The sequence below is a fragment of the Phalaenopsis equestris genome, unplaced genomic scaffold, assembly GCF_001263595.1.
Source record: "Phalaenopsis equestris unplaced genomic scaffold, ASM126359v1 Scaffold000078, whole genome shotgun sequence".
NCBI classification, from domain to species: domain Eukaryota; kingdom Viridiplantae; phylum Streptophyta; class Magnoliopsida; order Asparagales; family Orchidaceae; genus Phalaenopsis; species Phalaenopsis equestris.
In genome coordinates this window covers 172,223-197,481 of record NW_018164520.1, presented here as the reverse complement: position 1 = coordinate 197,481, position 25,259 = coordinate 172,223, and the positions used below count along the sequence as shown (strand labels likewise).

The 25,259-nt window shown below is 32.6% G+C and overlaps 1 protein-coding gene across 3 annotated transcripts in view; it reads left to right on the top strand.

The window, feature by feature from the left end:
- Positions 1–15,881: 15,881 nt before the first annotated feature.
- The window catches only part of LOC110019775 (ADP-ribosylation factor GTPase-activating protein AGD4-like), a 48,053-nt gene continuing 38,675 nt past the window's right edge, over positions 15,882–25,259 (top strand). For all 3 annotated transcript variants that reach the window (XM_020717596.1, XM_020717595.1, XM_020717597.1), the window contains exons 1-4: positions 15,882–16,069; positions 18,844–18,920; positions 19,434–19,534; positions 23,103–23,173. In XM_020717596.1, the coding sequence (XP_020573255.1) occupies positions 16,022–16,069; positions 18,844–18,920; positions 19,434–19,534; positions 23,103–23,173 (297 nt within the window). In that variant the 5' untranslated portion in view covers positions 15,882–16,021. The remainder of the gene's footprint in view (positions 16,070–18,843; positions 18,921–19,433; positions 19,535–23,102; positions 23,174–25,259) is intronic.

Sequence of the window (25,259 nt, the reverse complement as noted above, 5' to 3'; positions counted from 1 at the left end):
CAGTATATATATCGTTATGGACATTCTTAAAATACATTATGTTTTATTAAAAAAATAAAATAAAAAATATATTTCATTATTTATTCAAAATAAAATTTTGCACTCTCACCTCATAGTGACATGTGTTCCATTTCACAGCTAACAACATACAATTCCATGCAACTTCTCCTCACTTGAAAATGACATTAATAAATAAATGTTTAGGATATATAAAAATGCAATTTTTTTTGCATATTTGGAAAATAAAAATTATGGGAAACATAATAATAATAATATCCTTGTGTTTTTCTCCCCGTCCCTCTTTTTACATGTCATTGTTCGTGTATTTATAGTAGTCAAAAGTTTCATTGTCGAATATTGATAATTAGGGGTGTAAACGAACCGAACACTAACGAACAGAGCTTGTGTTCGTATTCAGTTCGTTTGAAATTTAGTTTGTTTGAAATAAGCTCGTGTTTGAAGTTGTTCGTGAAGTCACTGTTCGTGTTTGTTTATTGACGAACGAGCCGAACACGAGCTGTTCGCGAACGACGAGCCAGTTTGACATCCCTAATATTAATATATATATATATATATAAATAATATATTATATTAATTATACAACATGGGCAGTGGGTGGGAATGACAATTAATATGCATGACTATGAGGCTTTGTTTCATCGGTTTGTTAATAGGTGTGAGGACAAAATTCAATGTGGGCATATTGGAGTATGAAGTTAGATAACAATTAGGTGGATCTGTGAAATATATATATATATATATCTATATAGTTATTTTAATTTTTTTATATTTCGAACAATTACGATTCAAACACGAACGAACGCATCACTGTTCGTGTTTGGTTCTTTTAACTAACCGAATGAAAAAAATTTGTTCACGTTTATCTCGTTTCTTATTGAACGAATCAAACACGAACTCATTGACGAACCGAACACGAACTGTTCGCAAACAACGAGCTTTTTTGACAACCCTATTGATAATGTCATTGATATTTTTTATTTCTAATTCGCTGCAATATCTATCAAAATAATCATTAATATGATTGAATCGTTACTCTTCTGATCTCTTCTTCGCTTACTTCTAAGTTAGCGAGTCATTCATTATTCGGTCGACCTTTTCAGTTTGGTTGATTGAATTGTTGGCTCAGTGTATATTAATAGCTCTTTCGGGAGTGATTATCTTACACATTTCTTGTCTAGAACTACTTGATTCTACTTGAATAATAATATTTTACCTGAATATTGTTATGTTCCATTTCAATAATTATAGGTGACTATTTTAAGATCTCTCTCTCGACGTAATTGTTATATTTTATTACATTACGATTTGAAATCCAAAATATTTAAATAATTTGTTTTAAAATAAAATAAGTAATTTTATTTAATTAAATTGATTTGTCATATCCTATGGGACACAGATGCCTTATTTGAACTTGCTCAATTCCCACATTATGGTGAAAATATATGGCACGCTAAGAAAATCATGTTCATAAAAACTGACCATTTAAATGCCAAAAGCAAAAAAAAATTGAATATTACATGACATTTTTTAATTATAATTGAACCCTGCAAATGTTTTTTTGTAATGTAATTTCATAAAAAATGATATCCTCAATTCCTTTTGTCATGCATTCATGTAATTAAAAGAACCTTTATGAGATTGTTATTTTATAAAAAAAAAATATTTTGTTGAATCCTGATCTTTCAGTGACTCGCACCTTCAAGGTTAGAGTATTAGATGAGGATAGAGATAGAGAGAGAGATAGAGAGATAGAGAGAGAAATGCATGGTGATGAATAGAAACTTTTTTTATGTTGGCATCTTTCTTATAAAATGATCCCTTATTTATAGGAAAAGGGGTACAATATAAGGAGTCACATGTTTGTTCTTACTTGAATGGGGTGTTAGAGAATATTTTAGATCTTTTACATGTATAAACAAATGATTCCAATGTGGGCATATTGGAGTATGAAGTTAGATAACAATTAGGTGGATCTGTGAAATATATATATATATATATCTATATAGTTATTTTAATTTTTTTATATTTCGAACAATTACGATTCAAACACGAACGAACGCATCACTGTTCGTGTTTGGTTCTTTTAACTAACCGAATGAAAAAAATTTGTTCACGTTTATCTCGTTTCTTATTGAACGAATCAAACACGAACTCATTGACGAACCGAACACGAACTGTTCGCAAACAACGAGCTTTTTTGACAACCCTATTGATAATGTCATTGATATTTTTTATTTCTAATTCGCTGCAATATCTATCAAAATAATCATTAATATGATTGAATCGTTACTCTTCTGATCTCTTCTTCGCTTACTTCTAAGTTAGCGAGTCATTCATTATTCGGTCGACCTTTTCAGTTTGGTTGATTGAATTGTTGGCTCAGTGTATATTAATAGCTCTTTCGGGAGTGATTATCTTACACATTTCTTGTCTAGAACTACTTGATTCTACTTGAATAATAATATTTTACCTGAATATTGTTATGTTCCATTTCAATAATTATAGGTGACTATTTTAAGATCTCTCTCTCGACGTAATTGTTATATTTTATTACATTACGATTTGAAATCCAAAATATTTAAATAATTTGTTTTAAAATAAAATAAGTAATTTTATTTAATTAAATTGATTTGTCATATCCTATGGGACACAGATGCCTTATTTGAACTTGCTCAATTCCCACATTATGGTGAAAATATATGGCACGCTAAGAAAATCATGTTCATAAAAACTGACCATTTAAATGCCAAAAGCAAAAAAAAATTGAATATTACATGACATTTTTTAATTATAATTGAACCCTGCAAATGTTTTTTTGTAATGTAATTTCATAAAAAAATGATACCCTCAATTCCTTTTGTCATGTATTCATGTAATTAAAAGAACCTTTATGAAATTGTTATTTTATAAAAAAAAATATTTTGTTGAATCCTGATCTTTCAGTGACTCGCACCTTCAAGGTTAGAGTATTAGATGAGGATAGAGATAGAGAGAGAGATAGAGAGATAGAGAGAGAAATGCATGGTGATGAATAGAAACTTTTTTTATGTTGGCATCTTTCTTATAAAATGATCCCTTATTTATAGGAAAAGGGGTACAATATAAGGAGTCACATGTTTGTTCTTACTTGAATGGGGTGTTAGAGAATATTTTAGATCTTTTACATGTATAAACAAATGATTCAATTATCATCTAACTCGATCAGTTAACCTCGATAGGCCTTGATTCAGTAAGGCTTGCTTATTTTGCTATGTTGTGTAGAGGTTGTTGATCGACCTTTGACTGACTTCGAGTCGTAATGACTAGCTCGACTGATTTGATTTTGTCGATAAGCTGATTTGATTTGCTTGTCGATCCCTGATGAGAGCCTACCGTTGGTTGACTAATGTTTTGCTAGTGTGAATAATCATAACTTGATATGTTGGTCACTTCCCAACAAGGAGAGCCAGATGGATGATTTAAATTTATTGTAACATGATTACCTCTAAATCTTTTATAAGAAGTCTCAGGGTGTTTGTGGGATGACTAATAGTATTGAGGAGCTAAGTATTTGCTCGGATCAAACTCAAGCCAACTGGTTGTTTTTTGTCTTGCAAACTCTAACTTGGATAGTTGCATATAGTCAGCTTTGGCTTTGGTTCTGATTCAAGCTGCTATGTCCGTTAGATAAATGAGTATATTTGTCTTCTACCGGTGTGCGTGTCTTAGTTGTACATTTCTACATCCTCGACCGTAGGCTCTTCTCGAGATTGATACATGCATATTCTCGAGATTGATACGTGCATATTCCTGATGTACATATTTCTTTGGCATATTAGAGAAGCATGAAAAAGAGCAATTCAAATACTCTTTCTCTTTGTTTTATTGCGAATATATGGTCAAAACTTTTGGGCGATGGTTGAGCCTAAAAGCAATAGGCGAATGACTATAAATCCCTAGAGTTATAATTTAATTATTTTTATTAGGATTAATTAAAATAATTTCTTATTTAACCAAGCTCTTCATCATTGACGTTGACTTTGATCTCAGCGAAATTTGCTTGGCTTATATTAAAAAAAAATTATTTAAAAATTTGCTAATTTACTTTTAAATATATCATTGCATTTAGAATAAAGTAAATAAATCTGTTATTTCTGCTTTTGTAACCACTCTTATATATCATTGCATTTAGAATAAAGTAAATAAATCTACAGCCGTTTGGAAAAAAGCATTTTTTTTTCTGTTATTTTCTGCTTTTGTTGCCACTCCATCTTCTACTCCTCTCTTTCTAACTTGTTGCCCTTGCTGCAACTCTTCCCCTTCATTATCTTTGTAAGCATCCTTTGTTGTCGTCGCGGCTTCGAGCTTTCTCCCATTCTTTGCTACCTTGCCAGAGGGCCACCACCACCTATCTGTCATATTTATGATGTTTGTGTCTTGTTTGTTGCTATTTCAAGTTTTCATGTGTTGTATATTGTATTTTTTTCTTTCAAGTGTGTTGGTTGTTGTTGTAAAATTTAGAGTGAAACAAAGCAAATCAAGAACTCGAGAGCAGAGCGGCGAATTCATAATTTCAGAGGAGTTACATACCCATAGGGTTACATATTTATTTATAAATAGAACCTAAAGATAAATTTACAAACACGCCCTGGCTCTCCCCAACCACTAATCCAATAGACACACTTCTTCACACCAAGAGACATACTTTTTCATTTCAGAAGAGACACATCTCCATCTCATGATACTTCAAATTTTCTGGCATGCTCTCTGTAATAATATTTATTTAATTTATTTTGATTTGAGTTGAGCAAATGTAGATATTCCTCGAATAGATATATATATATATATAATAAAAAGCTGAAAATATGTCTGCTAAACTTACAAATAAATCAAATGTAAAAACTATTAAAAATGAAATAAGATAAGCCTAAAATTATATGGATAAAAGCATTTAAAAATAATTTTACATAAATATAGATAACAACTTAGGAAGAAGTGCTCTAAAATAATATATTTATATATAATAGTTATGATTATTACATGAGTAGCTGTTTTATAAATAATAAAATAATAAAAATCCAACACTACGGACATTTTGTTTCAGTCGGTAACTTAAGTCCACATTTTTTATCCTGATGCTGTAAAACTCTCCTTGAAAAGATATCATCTTACTTAGTCTCACTTCTACATTTGTATGAAATAAATTACCAAAAAAATTATATTCGTGTCGTGTAAATTTAACTTTTTATTATTTAATATAAAATACAATATTATTTTTAATGTAAATTTAAAAAGAAATATAATGTTTGAAATTATTGCTGCTTCATATATCATGAATTGAAAGAAGCAATAAAGAATTAAGAGGCATGAAGGTGAAAAAAATAGATAAACAGCCTTTTTAGCTAGAGCTAATAGAATATTGAGAATAATAAAAACAATAAAAAAAAGTCTAAATGTTCTAATCAAATATTAAATATTAAAAATTATTATCCTAAAATTTACTTTGAGATAATGCAATATTAAATTTAATTAGTTATACATATATATTGGTCAAATTTTGGATACTGAAAATGTCCACATGTTGCAAATTCCTAATTGAAATTTCTAACAAATTTGAAGTTGTTGTGCTATTTATCGACTAAGGGAGTAACGAGTTGAGTCGAGCTCGAGCTGCCCTCAGTTTGAGCTTGATTAGTTAATTGAATTTGAGCCCCAACTTGAGATGGATCTCGAGTAGGCTCGATTGATATAAGGGCTAGAGAGAAATAAAATATATATGAATTTAAACTAGTGTTATAATAAAATATGAAATGTAATTAACAAATATGTGATAAATAATAATAAATTATTTGATATAAAATATGAAATTTTTTTATTTTTAATAAATTTAAGATAAATTATTGATTTTTTATTTATTTTTGAATATATTTTATATTAATTACTGATGTCTTCCAGAGAATTTATGCTAGTAAAATAATGAATTATCGTGTTAGCATTGTTCGAGATTCAAAGACACACTTAGGTAATATAAGTGATGTATAGAAACGTCAGAAGAAGTCGAAAAAAAAAATACAAAATGCATAGCCCAATTGAAATGATCAAGTATGAGTTTGTAACTATACATACAATCAATTGTCCCACAGGCGAGAAACATTAATATTATTTCTCATTTACAAGAGTCTTATACATAAGAGCTTGTTGAGACATGATATGGAGTAATTTTATCGGGGAGTAGTTGTTAATGGTTGCGTAAACTATTTTTCAAGGTTGATATGACATTCGGGATTGTACACTTCTCTGTATGATGCTTCATGATTTTGCATTGTCGGTTGTTGCTTCACGCAGTGCTTTGTCGCTTTGCAACACAAGTCTTAACTTGGCCCGGAGCATCACCACAACAACCAGAGGATAGCCAACAGTGATCGACGATGGTCAACAGGTGGTAAGTAATAGTGGTTGGTGGTGTAAGAGTAGGAGGTGAGTTGGACTTCAACTCTTCCTTCAGGCTTCGATTTTCTTTTGGCTCAAGGTCTAGACCCCATCTTATAAATCAGAGTTTAGGGCTCTACTTACCGAGTCTAAGAGATATCATTCTGTAAATTATAAGATCGAAATATATACCTTTTCATTGGATGATCAAAATAAATTCCATTGATCAGATAACATTTGGTGAACACTTGAGTGCATTAATGATGTCAGAATTGAGCGATTTTTGTCTCTTTTGATTCGCCTCTCCAAGATGCTCGATTTAATTATAAGTCTGTCAGTATGCAATCTGTCTGACTTCTAATTAATGCGCTGAAAGCTTTTTAGAATGGTTTAAAGGTTTGATTTAGGCTTGATATTACTTTGATTGAACCAATTTTGCCATTATTTGGCCCGTCTCATAGAGTCAGTCTGTTTGAATATAAGTTTGCTCTAATTATAGTCCTTGTTTATTTTTAATCAACATCTGAACATTTCCTGTTCAATAAGTTGTCTCTACGTTTAGGTCATGTCTTGAAATCCGTGTTACATGATAAAAATTTATTGATGATAAATCAATTATTTTTTAAATGAGTCAAACTAACAAGTCGAGTCGGGGCTCACTCGAGCTCAGCTTTTTTGCCCATCGAGCTCAGTTCATGAGCCGAGCTGAACTCGAGCCACTCAAGAGTCAGCTTGCCTCACTCACGTAGCCAATGACTGCTACAGTAAACATAAATAACCATATTCAAAACAAAAAAAAAAAAAAAAAAAAAAAAAAAAAACATACCACTTATTAGAAAATTCTGTCGTAGAAATTTATAAGAAAGTACTCATGAAATAGAGAACTTGGTCAACGGATAATCCCTGCTTCCTCCAACTCTCCAAATAATAATAATTAAATAAAAATAATAAAATAATTGTAGTTAATACTATTCTAATTCATCACATCTAAATAAATAAATTATTTAAAAATAGAAAAAAGACATGTCCCAAACGTGTAGACTCATTTCATATCTAATTTTTTTCTGACTTTTTAAAAAAAAAAAAAAAACTTATTTTTTGCTCTCAAATTTATTTATTTATTGGTTTACCAAAAACGAAAAAAATTAAAATAAAAATAGATTTAATTATCGGAGAAGTAAGATTTTGATTTGAATTGGACACTGTACTTTCCATGCGGCCTCGTTATTTATTTATTTTCTCAAATAAAAAAATATATTCCATTTTTTTAACTATAAATATATGGTTTAAATTAAACTAATTATCCACAATTATAGATAATGCTTTGTTTAATATATAACCTGTTCAAACGAGGAATTTGATTAAAAAAAAATTATGTTTGGTGAATTGAGAATTAAAGTAAAATATTAGTAAAAAATTCCTATTTAACAGCTATTATTTTTACATTTATCCTAATTTGTGTCTTAGACCGCCGTCATAATTTTTTTTGGGAAAATATTTTATTGTTGTTTTCTAGAAAATTCTGTGTCTATATTTTACTTTTCTGGTATGATCTTCTCTACCTCGAGCATTACATCAATAGCGGATGGAGTAGCTTACTGAACAGCTGAATAAGAGGATAGAAGAAGTGAGGCAAGATATGTCTATAACCCATTCTAGAAATTGTTTGAGAAATCTTACGAGATCATCGGGTTTAGTGGCATAAATGCAAGGTTAACAGAGAGACCATCTACTAAGAGGAGGGTCACCTCGAGCGAGAGGTAGGAGATCATGAAAACCATGATTGTTGAGAAATTAGGGTGAAGGAACTAGGAATCGACACAAATCCAGAAGAACACAGAGATTTACGAGGTTCGACAAAGATGTCTACATCTTCGGGAGCAGAGCGGCGGTTTTCTTTCAATATTCAGAAAAGAGCACATAATACATAATATGTGATAAGACTTAGGGTTATATACATGTCTATTTATAACCCTAGAAAACTTTGAAGTACAATATGTAATTACCAAATTACCCCTATACCTCACCCTTAACCCACACAAGGAAACTCCCCCGATTTAGACAAATTCTTTCGCTCAGCTCCGCTTCGTTCCAGCATTTGTCCCTTATATGGTATATGAGTTATACCACAACAAATCTCCAACTTGGCGAATATTCAGCCCCTTTGGAGAAATACATATACCCAACAATCTCCACCTTGGCGAATATCCAACCCCTTAGGAGAAATCTTAGGAGAAATACATATGACATATGCCTAATAAATCTCCACCTTGGCGAATATCCAACCCCTTTAGGAGAAATGCATATACCCAACAAATCTCTACATTGGCGAACATCCAGCCCCTTAGGAGAAATATATCATGGAATTTCTTATGCATCAATGTGGGTTGGGACATTTTAAATAATCCATCACTTAAGATTTCTTAATTAAAGTTAACTTAATTAAATTTCCAAGAAAAAGGAATTTCTCTTAATTAAGTTTCCAACAAAAAAGAAATTTCCTTTAATTAAGTTTCGAAAAAAAAAATTCCCTTAATTAAGTTTCCAAGAAAAAGTAATTTCCTTAATTAAGTTTACAAAAAAAAGGACTTTACCTTAATTAAATTATCTCAAAAATCATTTTTCCTAACTTCCGAAAAGAGCTTCCATTTTCTTCCACAAAAGCTCCGCCTCAGCTTTCCAGAAAAGCTCTGCCTCCTCTTCCCTTCCAGAAAAGCTCCTGCAATTCTGGAAAGTGCGCCTGCAATTCTGCGTCCTGAAACTTGAAATATGACAAAAGGGCGAATATTGATTTCTTTCTAATCGGGCCGCCTCCAGCTTTCCTTTTCCCGAGTGCAGCAATAGATTCCCCCTTTTCCACATCCTAGAATATCTTCGAAATATCTCGGCGTTGAATTTCCTTTCCTGCTAACTTTCTTATTCACGTCCGCCCTTCCAATTCTGCTCCTCTGCAGCTCGTCTATTCTGGTCACAAACTTGCAGCTCGAATGGTCGCTGTTCATTACGTCGCGCGAATCCTTCATCCTCGCGACTCTCCTGCTCGTCGAATCTGTCGCGATCCTCCTCTGGAAAACACTGCAAATCTCCTTCGCAAACGCCTCTCCTCTGCTTCGCCAAACTGCACAAACAAACCGTCGCGCGAATCTTCTGCTCGCAGACCCCTCGGCACTGTAGAACCGCAAACCGCTGAACAGCAATTCCTCTGTTGAACCGTCCGCAGCTCTAGCCGCTGGATTCCTCAGCCAAGATCTTCTTTGTTCATGCGCCGCCGAAATTTTTATTCCTTGCCCTAGAACCTCGCTCTGATACAACTTGTTGAGAAATTAGGGCAAATAAAAACTAGAAATCGACGCAAATCCAGAAGAACACACAAAGATTTACGAGGTTCGACAAATATGTCTACATCCTCGGGAGCAAGCGTCGGTTTTTTTTTTTTCAATATTACGACAAGAGTACATAATACAAAATATGGGATAAAACCTAGGGTTACGTACATGCCTATTTATAACCCTAGAAAATTCTTGAGTATTATATGTAACTACCAAATTACCCCTATACCTCACCCCCAACTCACATAAGGAAACTCCCTCAATTTGGACAAATTCTTCCGCTCCGCTCCGTTTCGTTCCAACATCTGCTCCTTATATAATATATGAGTCATATCATAACACACAATGACATGTTATACGTTTCAGACAAGGAGATGCTAGTCCTCAAAAGATGAAGAAAGAGAAAGACGTAGAACGAGGAAAAGATTACAAGAGCATGCATTTACAAAGGGAGAATCGATCCTACTCATCATATACCTTCTTTCAATTTTGTAGTTTGTCTGCTACAAATAAATGACGCTATGAAGTGCCGTTTATTTCTCACAATGCTCAAGAAGTCAGCTTTGCACAGTTTTATTTATTTATTTATTTATTTATTTTTCACATCTTTGAAAATTCTCTCTTAGAAATTAATAAGAGAATGAATAACATTTAATATAAATATTTGGCCCAATTGATTTGTTCCCTACTTTCCCAGACTCTAATTGGAAAGACCAGATATTTATAATACTACCACCCAGATATTTACATATCTAACATCCAAAAAAATTTTCTTACATTTATACCACCCCAATCTTCCATATCACATAAAAAATATCATCATTTTAACTCTTAAAATGTAAAACACATATTTTCATTCGTAGGAAAGGTGTCATGCATGTAAAAAATGAAGTTTATGTGTTCGATATGTAAACACATAAGAATTGAGTGGTATTTATATAAATCATCTAAAAAAAGTTGCGTAAATACAACAACATTCAATTCTTATGAATATATTTGGTTTATGTTCGAATTCAACACTTTATATCTATTTTTTCTAATTAATTTTAGCAGTCAATTTTAAACACAACCCGATTTTGAACTTGAGTAAGTTCGAACAAGCCGAACACGAGCCAAGCCTGAGCTAGCCTATGAGGCTAAAACAATCACATGAAAATAGCTGGAATTATTTTTATACTTTACTCATCATTTAAGTATGAGTGTTTGTATTTTATATATATATATATATATATATATATATATATATATATATATAGAATTACTTGGCTGAATAAAAATAAAATCAATGTTATTTATAAAGTTGTAATATTAATGTAGAATAAAATTAATAGATTTGCAATTCATTTGGGGTGGTCTTGGTTTTTTTGAAAATTTGGTCGCAATTTAGTTGGGCCTGCAGACGGCCCAATTGCATATTATGACAGAAGCGATGGTTGTAGTTTCAAATAATTATAGATTATTACTAGATTTACAAAATAATAATAGAAATAATAATATTAAAAAAAACAACATTAGAGAGGGCATAGATATAGGGTGAAAAAAAGGATATTATTTATGGTTGTGAGTATCATGCAAAAGTTACTATTTTTAATGTTATGTAATCATATATTGGCGATTTTTATGCAATATAGTTAATAAACGTCCATATATAAATTGGTAATTATTGTATTTAATTAATAAAACAAACACGGGCCATCAGTCAGAGAAGATGCGAAAGAGCATCAGAGCCAACCACCACTGGAAAGCCAATCCGATGAGGTAAACTGCCCTTAAGTAGAGCTAATCCACAAGAATATCCGATTACATAAAATATCTCTAACCATCCTATGGAGACTTCAAAAACTTCTCACTAGTGCTTAAGGATAGTCATCGAGGTTAGATCAGTTGATCAGACCATACCGATCAAGCTCAACCAATCGAGTTGACCTCATCAACCTTAAGCCAATGAAGCTTAGCCTCTGAGCCATAAAAATTCCGGATGATAAACCCATACATTTAGGCTATTAGAAATACCCTAGCACGGGTCCCTTTCAAATGAGGACACAAATATAATATCACAATTTGACCATCTTCCTTATAAAATTGGATAAACATTTTATAAAAAAAGGCAATGATTCAACGCTATCCATTATTGTTCATCTCTCTTTCTCTCTCTATTTCCCACTTTTTCACACTCGCTCAAGCTTCTCTCTCTCTCTCTCTCTTATTATTTACACTTTATTCATTGGGTGTGATTTACAAATAATTTCAGATTCAATAACTTAAAAAGTATGGCAAGCATGGACCATACAACAAACAAATAAAAGAGTAGCCCAATGAGAAGAACTTAATAATAGAGACAGAAGCAACATGGAGTGCACCAAAAGAATTAGTGGTCCAACAAATCCATGAGTTGAAGGATCAAATATTGGAGGTCATCCCATGCACATTATCACAATAAAAGAGATAAGTAACCCCACAATGAAGGAGTGACACCCAACAACCTTAGAGTCCCCACAGCCCTGGAAAGGGAGCGCGACTCTTAATACTATATAGTGTTGGCAAGACACCAATTGATCGGCATAGTTTTGGGCATACTGAGGTACCTCTTCAACTCTATAACACGTTCTCGTGCAAAAATCTCTTAGGCTAAACTCTGAGAGCGATTTTAGATTCTGACACTTGAGTTCTACAAGGGGCATACTGATCCAATTGACCATATATTCACGTTTGAATTAGTTGTGTGCCTACTAAGGGCCTCTAACGTACTGAAATGTCATCTTTTCTTTATTACGTCGAGGATAGAGCGAGAGTATGCATTCATTCATCACCCACTTTCAAAAGAAGATGTTATAAGTACGAGAACAAAATCCAGAATTGCCCATGCCACACTTGCTTACGAGCTGAAGAAAAACCCTTCAGTTACACATTAAGCTTGTAGAGGTTGAAGACGCAAGCCAAGTCATTAGAGGTAGCCAACAACCATATATTGGTTGAGTATAACTCCGCTACTACCACCTCCAAATCACAATCCTCTACCCATTACCAGCAGAAAAGGACCACTCAAGGCAAAGAGTGGAAACTGAGACATAACCACTTCCTTATGTTCGATATCTTTTTAAAGAGGCACAACCGTCTTAAGATCATAGCGCGACCAACATAACACAACACCAAGAGAATTAAACTTGATTTCTTGTCCAACACCCTACTCTGTATGTCAAGCGATTGTTATTTAATCATGAAAAAATTGAAATCAACTTCTTTGAGAGTTTCAATAGTCGAGATAGTGAATGTCATGCAAAATAATAACTAATTTAAGAGGGCGCCCTCGATGAAGACCAAAGCTTACCTTCGGGGTGTGAAGAAATACTGCACATATCATCGGTGATCATGATCACGACACGGATGACTGTCGACACTTCCATAGCTTGATTAAGGAGTTAATCAAAATTGAGAAAGTTGAAGGAAATTGTGACACCCAAAAAAATAACCAAAATGTAGGGGAAGGCTCTAGTTGAGGAAATAACGAACGAGCAAGACAAATCTCACAAAACTTATATTATTGGGGTAATTTATGTAATATTTGAAGGAGATTGAGACTCATCCCACCGAGCCAACCAAAAGAGGCTTCGGTTGGGAGAGTTATGTGCAACTGAGCTCACATCCAAATGCAACTCGTATCCTCCCATAGCTATCGCCAGTGAAGAATTGCCCCCAAGGGTAATCCCTACAACGACACTATTTCTTTGCGCACTGTTATCCAACTGCTAGATCAACAGTATCCTCCTCAACATTAAGAGCTCCATGAACATCCTTTTCAAGTCAGTGTTCATAATGATGGGCCTCATAAGTGAACGACCAACAATTAAGACCAGACAACTCTATTGCTTTTCTCGTAAAAAAGAGGCATTGATAACCATAGCTTTATATATTACATGGGGAGCACGTTCGCTTTCATAGTGATTGACTTGACGGGTACTTACAAGTGTTTTTTATGTATTTATAAATCTAACACCTAAACCTTAATTTTATTTTTATATCAATTTATCTAAGCTTAAAGATGTGTATTTCAAAAGAAATATTTTTTAAGTTATATGAGATATTTAAGTGTTATAATAAAATAAATATTAGAGGTTGGAGATGTAAATACGTAATAATTGCGTTGTATGTAGGTAAATGCCCCAATTATTTTTAGGACAGAATAATTATGAAAGAGATGCTGCGAAAAGTAAATTTATTAAAATATGTATTATTATTTGAATGAATATACCCCAAATGGATGAGTTTGTAATTTTTTAAATTTTAAGAGCATACTAGAAAAAGAATGCAATGTAAAACCCTAAAACGTCTGCCAGAAGCCAATGAAGAGCGGCGTTTCTAACGTTATGGTAACCAGCGGCGACATCACTAATGACTGTAGTCTACAATTTATTTGAAAATCACTAGTCATACTAATTTGAAATACATTGACATTGAACTAATGGTTGTTAGGAATATAAGCAGGTCGAGCGGAGCTCGAGCTGCTTAACTCGAGCCGGACTCATTGTCAAAATACAAGCTCGAGCAAGAGCTCAGAGGAAGAGCTTGAGTCCAAGATCAAATAATTAGCTCGAGTTTAGCATGAGATACTAACAGGAGGTTCGCAAACTTGAATGAAATTGTCATGGGTGCTCATAGGAGACGCCATCCAAGCGATCAATGACAAAAAAGAAGAGATGTCGTGGCAGTTCGTCGAAAAAGGCATCAAAATGGTCAAAATCCAACTAGCCAAGCTTGACTCACGAGCTCATTAAGGTTTCAACTTGGCTTACACATGTAAAGATTGCACTTAAAATTCATTTCAATTTAACTATTCATTTATTTTTCATCAAATCAAATATCTATACTTTCAGAAACCTTTGTTCTGAAATGCAACTTCTATCTTTGCAACAAGTCAAACAAATGTTAAAATTTAAGGATTAGGAAATACTATCAAATGAGAAACTAATAATAGATGCTAAAAAATAAAATAATATTTATTTAATGTAAGATTATAAATAATATCAATCTAAACGAGTAAGTTTTTTTTTTTAAAAATAAAAACAGTATAGAGTTTATGTTTTGAGTGTGATTTACTATTTTTAGTCGGCCAACCAACTCTTCCTCTGACAGCCGACTTTACCTCTAACCGGCCATTAAAACCTGACAACTTTCTTCCGAAAAGAAGAATGTCAAAATAACAAACTCAACAAATGACGACAAAAATACCAAAATCAAGGACAAAAATTGCCCAGCTGGGAATATCATTAGCTAATTACGAATACAAGACTTGTCTGGTTTATAACTTTTCTTGTTATTATTGTCGTTGCCGCCATTAAGGAGCAAAAAAAAATTGGAGAACTTAATATGTATACTCAAAAATGGTCTGCACGATTCTCGAGACAATCCAATAGTAGACCACCTTGTTTCAATCGACCGACCAAGCTCTCCCTCGACCACCTTACATCAGCCGATTAACCAAGCTCTCTCCCTCGACCACCTGACTTCAATCGCATCAATCTCAAGACAATCCAATGGTCGAAATAAAAATAACTAAATGTCATTCGTTTCTCTCTTCAAAAGCATAACGAAATATGTAACTTTGGTGTATTGTACCTCAACTATATTTTATAAATAGGAGAACTTCATGATATAAAAGGAGAAACTTTTTTAGAAGCACCCCTCATATGTAACCCCTAATTTTAGTCAACGAGCCTAGGAACACCCAATTTCCCCCTCTATTGGGGAAAGTCCTTCTCACCTCTCTCTCTCTTCCCTCTCATTTCTCTCCCTCTCTCTTGATGCTCTCCCATCGGTCAAAATTTAACAGACAAATTTTGAGAAATCTTCAAAATAATAATAAAAAAAAAAAAGGTAGAAATTGTCATATATAACAAGAATTTCTTATGTAATTACATATCTCCTACCTAAACTTTCATATTTAATCATGCTTGTATGCTTAAAAATACTTATGTTTAAAAAGGCGAATTTTACTTTTTAAATATAAATATTTTTTATTTGATATGGAATATTTCAGTGGCATAGACGTAAAAAGTTAAATTTTTTTTATTGATATGTAAATATATAATAACTGGGCGGCATGTATGTAAATGCCTAAAAAAAAATAGAAGCTACCGGCGACCGAAAACAAATCTCCACCTGCTCTGTCGACGGCTGCGTTCGATCCGTGAAAAGAATAGCATACCGTGGAAGCAGAGGCAGTAGGAGATCTTGATTGCTCCAGTGTGAAGAAGAGGCAACAGCAGATGGCGGCTTTCGCGAAGCTGGAGGATTCCCCTATGTTCAGGAAACAGGTTTGACTCCATTTTTTTCGTTTTTTTTTCATGGATTACTAATTCTGTGCGCCGATCTCAAGCACTTGTCGTTGATTCCTGAAGAACCTTACTCACCAATCCTAAATGGCCGCACTGCTTTAGCAGCATCAATCTCGATCAACCCAGAACAAGCTAGCTGCTCACTGTTTGAATTACTTGAATATAGCCATGAAGCGGACGTGGAAGAAGAGTTTTTTTTTTGGGTTTTGTTGAACTCAGAATTGTTTTCCGTTCCATTTGGCATGTAGCATAATTCTCTCCCGCCTTTAATTGATTTGATTATTATGAACTTTCTAGTTTCTGTTCTTCCTGTAATTTAACTTTATGGTGCTGCCATTTACTTTTAGTTACTTAGTGTCTTATGATTTTATAATGGTCGACTTGCTTTGATCTTTAATTTACCAAATGAACTTGATGTTGTTTATTTATTATTTTTAAATTTCGAAAGGTTATTTTATTATTATTATGGTCAACAACATGAGTATTTGGATGCCATTTGTGAGATATGCACGCCTGTTAACCACCTAGATAGACCATATGTGGTTGATTTTTGGAAATACTGAATACTTTTGGTCTTTTATTTAAGACAAGGAAGCTGAACTTTTTCTTTAGTTACTTCCATTAAAGCAACAACAACAACAATGGCAACAACAAGCATCTATCCCACTAAGTGGGGTCGGCTTCATGAATCATTTTTCTTCATGTGCCCTATTGAATGACATATTTTCATTTAATTCTAATAAATTAAGAGCATTTGTTACACAACATACACACGCCTTTTAGGTCTTCCTCTACATTTTTTAACGTAAATTAAATCCAAAACATCTACTCTCTTAACGGAGTCTTGAGATGGTTGACGCTTAACGTGACTAAACCATCTAAGGTGACTCTCTCTAGATTTGTCTGTCACTAGAGCTATTCCAACGTTTTCACAAATATATTTGTTTCGTATTTTTTCTCTAAGTGTAAAGCTGCTCATCATCTTCAACATTCTCATCTCAACAACATTAAACTTAATTTTATGCTTTTCTCTTAAAGGTCTACATTTTGTGCCATAAAGCATTGCAAGTCTCATCACCATCTTATAAAATTTTCCTTTTAAGTCTAAACAATACTTTTATATCACACAATAAGCTCGATACATTACTACATTTCAGTCATTCAACTTGAATTCTACTAATAACATCCCTATCTATATCATCATCACTTTGCATAATCAACACAAGCTATCTAAAATATTAATTCTTTTTAATGACTTGACAACCAATTGTTATAGAACCACCACTAAATCTACAACTATTAAAATTACATTTCATGTATTTAATTTTAGATCTACTCAAACGAAAGCTTTTAGATTCTAAAGTTGACCTCTATGAATCAAGTTTTTCCTGAACTCTCTCTTTAGTATTACTCACAAGAAGGATATCATCAGCGAAAAGCGTACAACAATATACTTCTTGTAAATGTTCGATAAGGACATCCATGGCTAAAACAAAAATTTATGAGCTTAAAGCCAATTCTTGATATAATCCAACTGAAATAGGAACATGCTTGGTCAATCTTACTTGTGCTCAAACACAAGTAACAATTATAGTACACATATCTTCAATGACTTGAATATAAGCAAACACTCTTCATTTTCTACAACTCTCCAAAGTACTTCTTTTGGAACCTTATCATAAATTTTTCTAAATCAACAAAAATCATATCTATCTCTTCCTTACCATCTTTGTACTTCTTTATCAAACCTTTCAATAAATGTATATCATCCATAGTAAATTTGCCCGACATGGATCCAAATTGATTTTGAGAAGTTTTTGTATCACATCACGTTGTAACAAACAATCTTTCAAATAACTTCGTAGAGTTCATATTTCCTTATATTAAACATGATTAGATGAAGTCTAGAGTCCTCAAAGACTCGAAGAAAAAGGTACTTAGCATGGGAAGATGGATGATAATTGTTTTTGGCCATGCAGAGTAAAAAAATGGCTGATTTTTTGTTAGCTCTACCACCTTCTAATTAAGGAAAAATCAACTGCGGTAAAAATGAATTAATGACTAAACAAATATATTCAAGTTTTAGTGATCATTTTTATAACATACAAGGTCTTCATATGAATCCAAGCTCCTGGACTGGGTTGTGATAGACATCCAATTTTGAATATAAAGAATAATATTTTGGGTTTTTTTAATATAAAAATTCCTAGAGGGAGATTTCTCCCTTATGACTAGCATTCCTATGATGTAAATATGGACCTCCTTTCAGGATTGTAGACTAGGTTATTTGTTACGGTCTAATACTCTTATAGATGTCAACTGGCTTTCAAAAGATTTTATTTTTTGAATATTCATTCTATAACATAATGGAAACAGGCGATTTTTCCAATTTAAACTTTGTTGAAATTACTTCTATTAGAACTCACAATAGGACCTTTGTGTCTTTTGTAGTATCAATCTTCTACTATTTGATTTCATGCTTGTTCAATGCATCTGCTATGTTAGAATATGTTTGTTACATAATTGGTAGCCTTGCTTAAATCTATGAAAAATGCTATACTCGGTTATATTCATTGTCTTCTATCACTGAGCTTTTATTTAAATCTTGTTCTACATAATATTCATAATAGATTGTTATGCCATTTTTTTAGATGATTAATTACACTATTAAGATGCAGCGGGCTAATTTATTGCTAGCTTGTTATTATTATATTATTTAACTATGCCAACGGAATTAGTTTTCTCTGTTTAAGATCTTTTCTTTAGAACGAGAAGCCGACGAGCTAAAAGACCGCTGCCAAAAACTTCAAAAGGGATGTAAGAGATTTATGTAAGTATTTTTCTTTTTTTTTTCGTCCAAATGAATCACGTTAGTGCTCCCAAATTGTGGCTTATGTTGTTGTTGCTATCTATGGTTTTCTATGCACCAAAAGGTTTCATCTTCATCAACTTTCTTCCTTCACATGTAGGACAGTAAGCAATTAGCAAAGTTGCCACCTCATTAATCTCTTAATTTGAATTTAAAAAAAAAAAGGAAAAAAAGGATTTTTCTTACTCTTTAGATCTTACCTTCCTTCACCCAATCTGCTGGAATCCACTTTTTATAGCATTAGAAATGTTTGTGCTCTGAACATCATGATTCTATTTTTTCTAGGGCGTCCGTGTTTTGTTTTTTTTTCAGGGCATTAATTTGTAACGTGAGTTAGTCTTTTGCATATTCAGTTAGGCTTACAAAACGTCTAGTGGGTTAATGCAGCCAGCTTAATGTTTTAATGATTTTTTCTATTTGTAAAATTATTTATTATATATTTGATACTGCTGTTATTTTGTTCATTTTACACAGGAACTCAATTGGAGAAGCTTATGATGGAGATTTCTCCTTCGCAGAGTCATTGGAAGCTTTTGGTGCTGGCCAGGATGATCCTACAAGTGTAGCCATAGGAGGTTTGTCCTGTTGGATTGTTTCTTTATATATATTATGATGTTTCCAAAATAAATTGTTTAATATATTTATTAAAGAATATCAGCTTCTCTTGTTTTTGTATATTCTGATCATATTTATTGTAGGCTTTAGTCCAGTTAGTTCAAGTATACCTGCTTTTGTTATCTCTACTTTTTCTCATCATAATTATTATGGAGTGAAGTGTCAAAATAGTCCATTAACTATTTAAATGAAGTCATTTTAGTCCCAAAATCTTTTAAAGTGCCATATTAATCCCTCCACTCTTTTAATTTGAGCTGCAATAGTCTCTAGAGAGGGCTATCTAACATAGATTAAAAGAGTTTTGAAACTAAATCGACACTTATAGACTCTGGGACTAAAATGACCCCCATCGTAAAGAGTTAGAGGACCATTTTGACACTTTTCTAGTTATTGGATCCATCATAATTGCGAATCAATTAAGTTCATTTGCACAAAGGAATGTGCTTATTCGCAACAAAATCTACTATGAAACCATGTAAATGCTTGTGGCAACTAAGTACAACTTCACCAACCATGCATGAAGGGAGTTTTCATGTAATTTCATCCAAATTATAGGATACTTCAAAATACACGCTTGAAATGACTATAGATTATTCATATATTTTAATGTTGTTTTTCTCAATATTTGATGAATATGCTACTGCAGAGGTAAAAGGTTTCTAGTTCTTTCCATGCTATTTTAGTTATATCTAGATGTCGTTGACTGAAACTGCAATAAGAATCTAGCTTCTGGCATGCAAAGAACCTTTAACGACAAGCTAAGCGTTTCCATCTTTGATGCGGTATAGTTTTAAATGCATCACTTTCTATAATGACCATAGATTCATTTGCATGTTTAATACTAAAATCTTATTCAAATATCTATTAGACAAAAACAAAATGCTTTTTTGTAAAGCGCAATGTATAATTTAATTTACAATTAATATCAATATTATATGTTATCTCTTATTTTTCAAAACCAGCCATTGGTTCTCTTCCTTCGTATTCCTTCTGCCGTCCAACCTACTTGTGAAAAGGAGGAACAAAAGTGAGGATGTACTTTTGGTACGCAACTTGGAATGATATTTATACACTACTTACATCAAAAGAGAACACTCACAATAGGTTTCAACAGTAATTTTGTCTAATTAAACGTTGATATTCCACCATTCTATGATCTAAATGCAAATAATGAATTCCTTTTTATGGCAATTGGGTTAGAAAGCAAAGGCTAAATCTTTTGAAATAAAATCTAATTCCATCTGTAACATGCTAATTCAATCCTTAGAATATCCAAAAGGAGTATTCAACCAACTAAAAAAATATGAAACAATTTGGACAAAATTAACTGTAGGCCTATATTGCCTTAAAATTTGATTGATTTGCTTTGTTTAAGCTTAATTTGACTCATTATAATTGTCCCATGAGAGATTGAACTTTCTTGGGCATATTTTACAATCAATCAAATTGTTCTGCATAAATTCATCTAGATGGAAAAAAATCAAAGTTTTGAAAATCGGACTGAACATCAAATTAGTAAAGGAAAGATTCACTGTTCATTGGTTAACTGGGGTTGAACCGGAGGTTGGGTTGGACGACGCTATAAATATAAATACTAAATAAGTATAATTTAATAGATAAAATATTGATGTAATAATGATAAATATATAAACAAACAAACTAATAACAATTAAGAATTGAAAAAATTATCATAATTTAATATACACATTTATTTTATAATTGTAAATTTCAAATGAAAGGTGTAAAATTATAAGTATAATAACAGTGACTGATGAGTAAATAATCATATTAAAATAAAGTTTTAGATAAAATGTATAATATAATTAAAATAAAAATAAAAAACATGAAACCAAGTATGAAAAAGTAAAAACTAACATTGAATGCTCTCCTTTAATTATTTAGTCTGAGATCCATAAATTCGGAAATGCAAAACATGTCATAATTATTTTATATTTAAAAGCTTAAACTTGCAATCCACCGTAACTAAGTCGTTATTTAAATTATGCTACCTTCTGTTTCATTTCCAAAGCGAGAAGGCAAAGAGGCGGCGAAGGATTTGTCACAAAATTTATTACGGACCTTGGAATTAAATAAGACGAAACGGTTTGCAGGTCTACCGGTTGAACCAACAGTTCAACCAATTCTGAGGTTCACGGACAGATAGTGGTTTTTATATGGTTCGGATCAGACCGGTCACTGATTCATGGTCGAGCAACTGGTCTGGTCCAATTTTCTAAACCATGCAAAAAACCCTTCTTTTAGTATCTAGGGGATGGTCAATGTGGAGTAGGTGGCTCCTTTAAATCATCTAATGGAAGAGGCAATGCATTGTAGGACGTTGCAGGAGAAGTCCAACGAACATAGGAATTTGGAGACTTAGGTGCTAGGAGGCTCCAAACTTTTTACACCTATATGTTATCCTGCAATGTCTACCAACAATAGACTATTTTACGGCGGCTTTAAGAGAAGAAAAATATAATATTTGATGAGTGTTAACTATCTTAAATAGGAAGGTTCTCAATTCAGTAATTACATGGGATGTAGTGAAAGTGTAGATTTATTTATCATATGTTGCAACCTCTGAAGACCTTTATTAAGATGAATATAAGGACTCTCATATGATGTGTCACCATATGTGTATGTAAGGGTATCACTAGAGAATTTTGTAGAAGATAACCTTGGACAACTTTGATGCTAAGAAAATGAATTTATACCAATGTAAATTTAAGTAGATAATTTATTTGATTTGGATTGAAAATGATCAACGTGATAATGGTACAATGTATGAATCCTAATTTGAAAATCGAAGTCATAATAACCATTATATGTGTACAAGTGATGTGATCTGAAAGGATAAGATCGATATTTACAAACATGATCTTTTGGAGGGTGAATGTGAGAATGATTAAGATGAAGTTCATAATATGTTGATGTCCTTTATTTATGATAATATGTTGTCATCCAAATTTAATAGTTGAAGAGAAGATGAAGATGGAGAGACACGTTAGAGAATTTCTCTTAGTGCCTGCTAGGTGAATATAGTTCTTCCAGAAAGCGGGAAAGTTTATGCTGCAAAAGGATGAGGATAAGACGGGCAATAAATAGGTGAGAGATGAGACTTGCGGGATTGCTTTTTATGGCAATGAGGAAGCAAAAAGCAAGGGGGATCTCCAATCTTGTTTCAGACATGGCATTTGTTAAATGAACAACATAAGAAAAAGCTAGGGTATTGCAAGGTATGGACAACAGTTCTGAGTTGAGTAAGAGAAAAACAATTGAGAGAAGTGAGGAGGAGGTTGCAATTGCAATTATATGGAGGTTTGTGAGTGAAAAATGATGATTTGGGGTGAAATCAATACTAGATGTGTAGAACATGTGAGTTGAGGGAACTAGCCTGAAATGGAAGGGGCCATATGATGCATTTTTCTAGCACATGGATATTTCAAGTTTAATCATCTTCTTAGATATTGTTGTATTTTGTTTTTTATTAATCAAACTCTAAAGCTTTCATTTAACCTTCTTATGCAGGGCCCGTCATGTCAAATTTTACCACTGCATTTAGGGAAATTGGCACTTACAAAGAACTACTTCGGTCTCAAGTAACTTTTTTGTGCAATTCTTTTTTGTTTTCAATTTGTTATTACGAGAATCATTAACTATGCGATGTATTTGTGGGAGGGTTTGTAATGACACATTTTTCATGCTTTTAATGAAAATATTTTAGTTGCATAAAAAGGAATGCCTGTCATTAATATGCTGAAGTTAGTAAGATATTTTTATGGAATGTTAACATACAATAGAAAAATAGTTTCCAATTACAGTATAAGTAAGATAACATTAAGGATTACCTATAAGTTCGTGCGCGTGTATATGTACATAATTTTATATGAATTGCTAAGATGGTTTTAAAATATTGTGGTAATGAAGTTCATGAAATGATAATTCTCAACCTGTATAATTTAAAGAACAAGTGATGCTTGAGCTTATTAAAATTAAATATTTTGGATCTATTTTACAAATGAATGTGATATAAATCATGATATAGCTATTAGAATTGAACATGTGGTTAAAATAAAGAAGTGCTCTGTTGGTTTAAATATTCGGCCTTGCTGGAAGAGTTGTTCATTGGCACTTGTTGAAATTAAAAGCTTAAACTATAAAATTGTAACTAAATCTAATCTGATGTTTAAATACAAATGTTCGGCTGCAAATGTTGCCAATATTTTAGTACAATGCTTCTGTTTAAAATAAAGTGAATGAGATGAACTATTCCATCTGCAATAGTATCAACATAAGGTTCTTTTAAGTTTGATTGAGCAATAAAAGTATAATTATTGGAAGTATTACGTCCTTCAATTCATCCTTTTTCTTCGGAAGAAAAAGTAGTATTTTCTTCATGCGGGCTTGGTTGGTTGGAATTGGATTAATTTACTCATATCGGTATTTTGGTTTATGAAGAAACTTGATTTCAAATAGGATGTCAATAGCGTGATTTATAGGCTATAATTTCAAATAGTGCTGATTTTACGGAGATTAATTTTAGATTTGATAGAGTTTATTTAGTAAGTTTATGGAGGATAAGCATGGTCAGAAATGTAGCGGAAACATTTGAACTTTGAAGGTTTGTTGCTACATTCATAGAGAAAATCAATGCGTTTGTAGATGATTGGACAATCGAAACTACAATTTGATTTTGAATCTAAAATTGACATTTGATTTGATTTGATTTTAAATGAATGCTAAGGATTTTTTAGTTTATCATATTTATTGCATAGATAAAAGTAAAGATTGTGAGTAGGGATTTAAGGATGCGGCACAAGGATCTTATCTCTCTCATAGCCTCCCTTCTTCTTTAGGTGGCTTCTCCACCTTAATCTTGGGATGAGCATGTGGCTGCCCTAATGTAAGGATGTGGAAAGAAGTGCCTATTTCTTAATGATTTGGCTTCCCTTTTGATGACATGATTGGTTGGTTTGATTTATGTTCCTTCACTTGATTCAGGTATATGTGAGTTCATAAACTCCATATAGCTCATCTAATTGGGTTTGGGTTAGTCCAGTTGTAGTAAAACATCCACCGATTGACTCAAAAGCTTTGCCAATTGATAGCATGACTCAATGTGTGGAGAGTAGGGGTGCAAACGAGCGAGTCAAGTTCGAGCTACCCTCAGTTTGAGCGTGACTAATTAATCGAGTTTGAACTCGAGCTTGAGCTTACTTTTACGAGTTTGAGCCAACACGTTTATTATGAAATAAAGAAAATAATATCAATTCAAGTTATTGTTATAATAAAATGACAAATAAAATGAGAAATTAGGAGATAATTATAAGAAATCACTTGATATAAAACATAAAATATTATTTTTAAAATATTTTTAATAATTTAAAGATAAAAAATTTTGAATTTTAATATATAATTGAGTATATTTTTTATTAATTTTTTTAAAATTAGCAGACTCACAAGTTAACGACTTTAGTAGGCTAGCTTGAGCTTGGCTTGTTTGCTGACCATCAAGCTTAATTCACAAGCCACTTATTGAACCAAGCTCGAATTGGTTCACGAGTGTTGACCTCAATTTTTTCGTGAGGTCTAGTATTCCTCGTAGGAGTTAGGATCTAGCCTTAGGGGTCTTCCTGCGACTATCTTAGAACCTTAGAAGTGGGACCCGCCTCGTTTTAGTTCGAC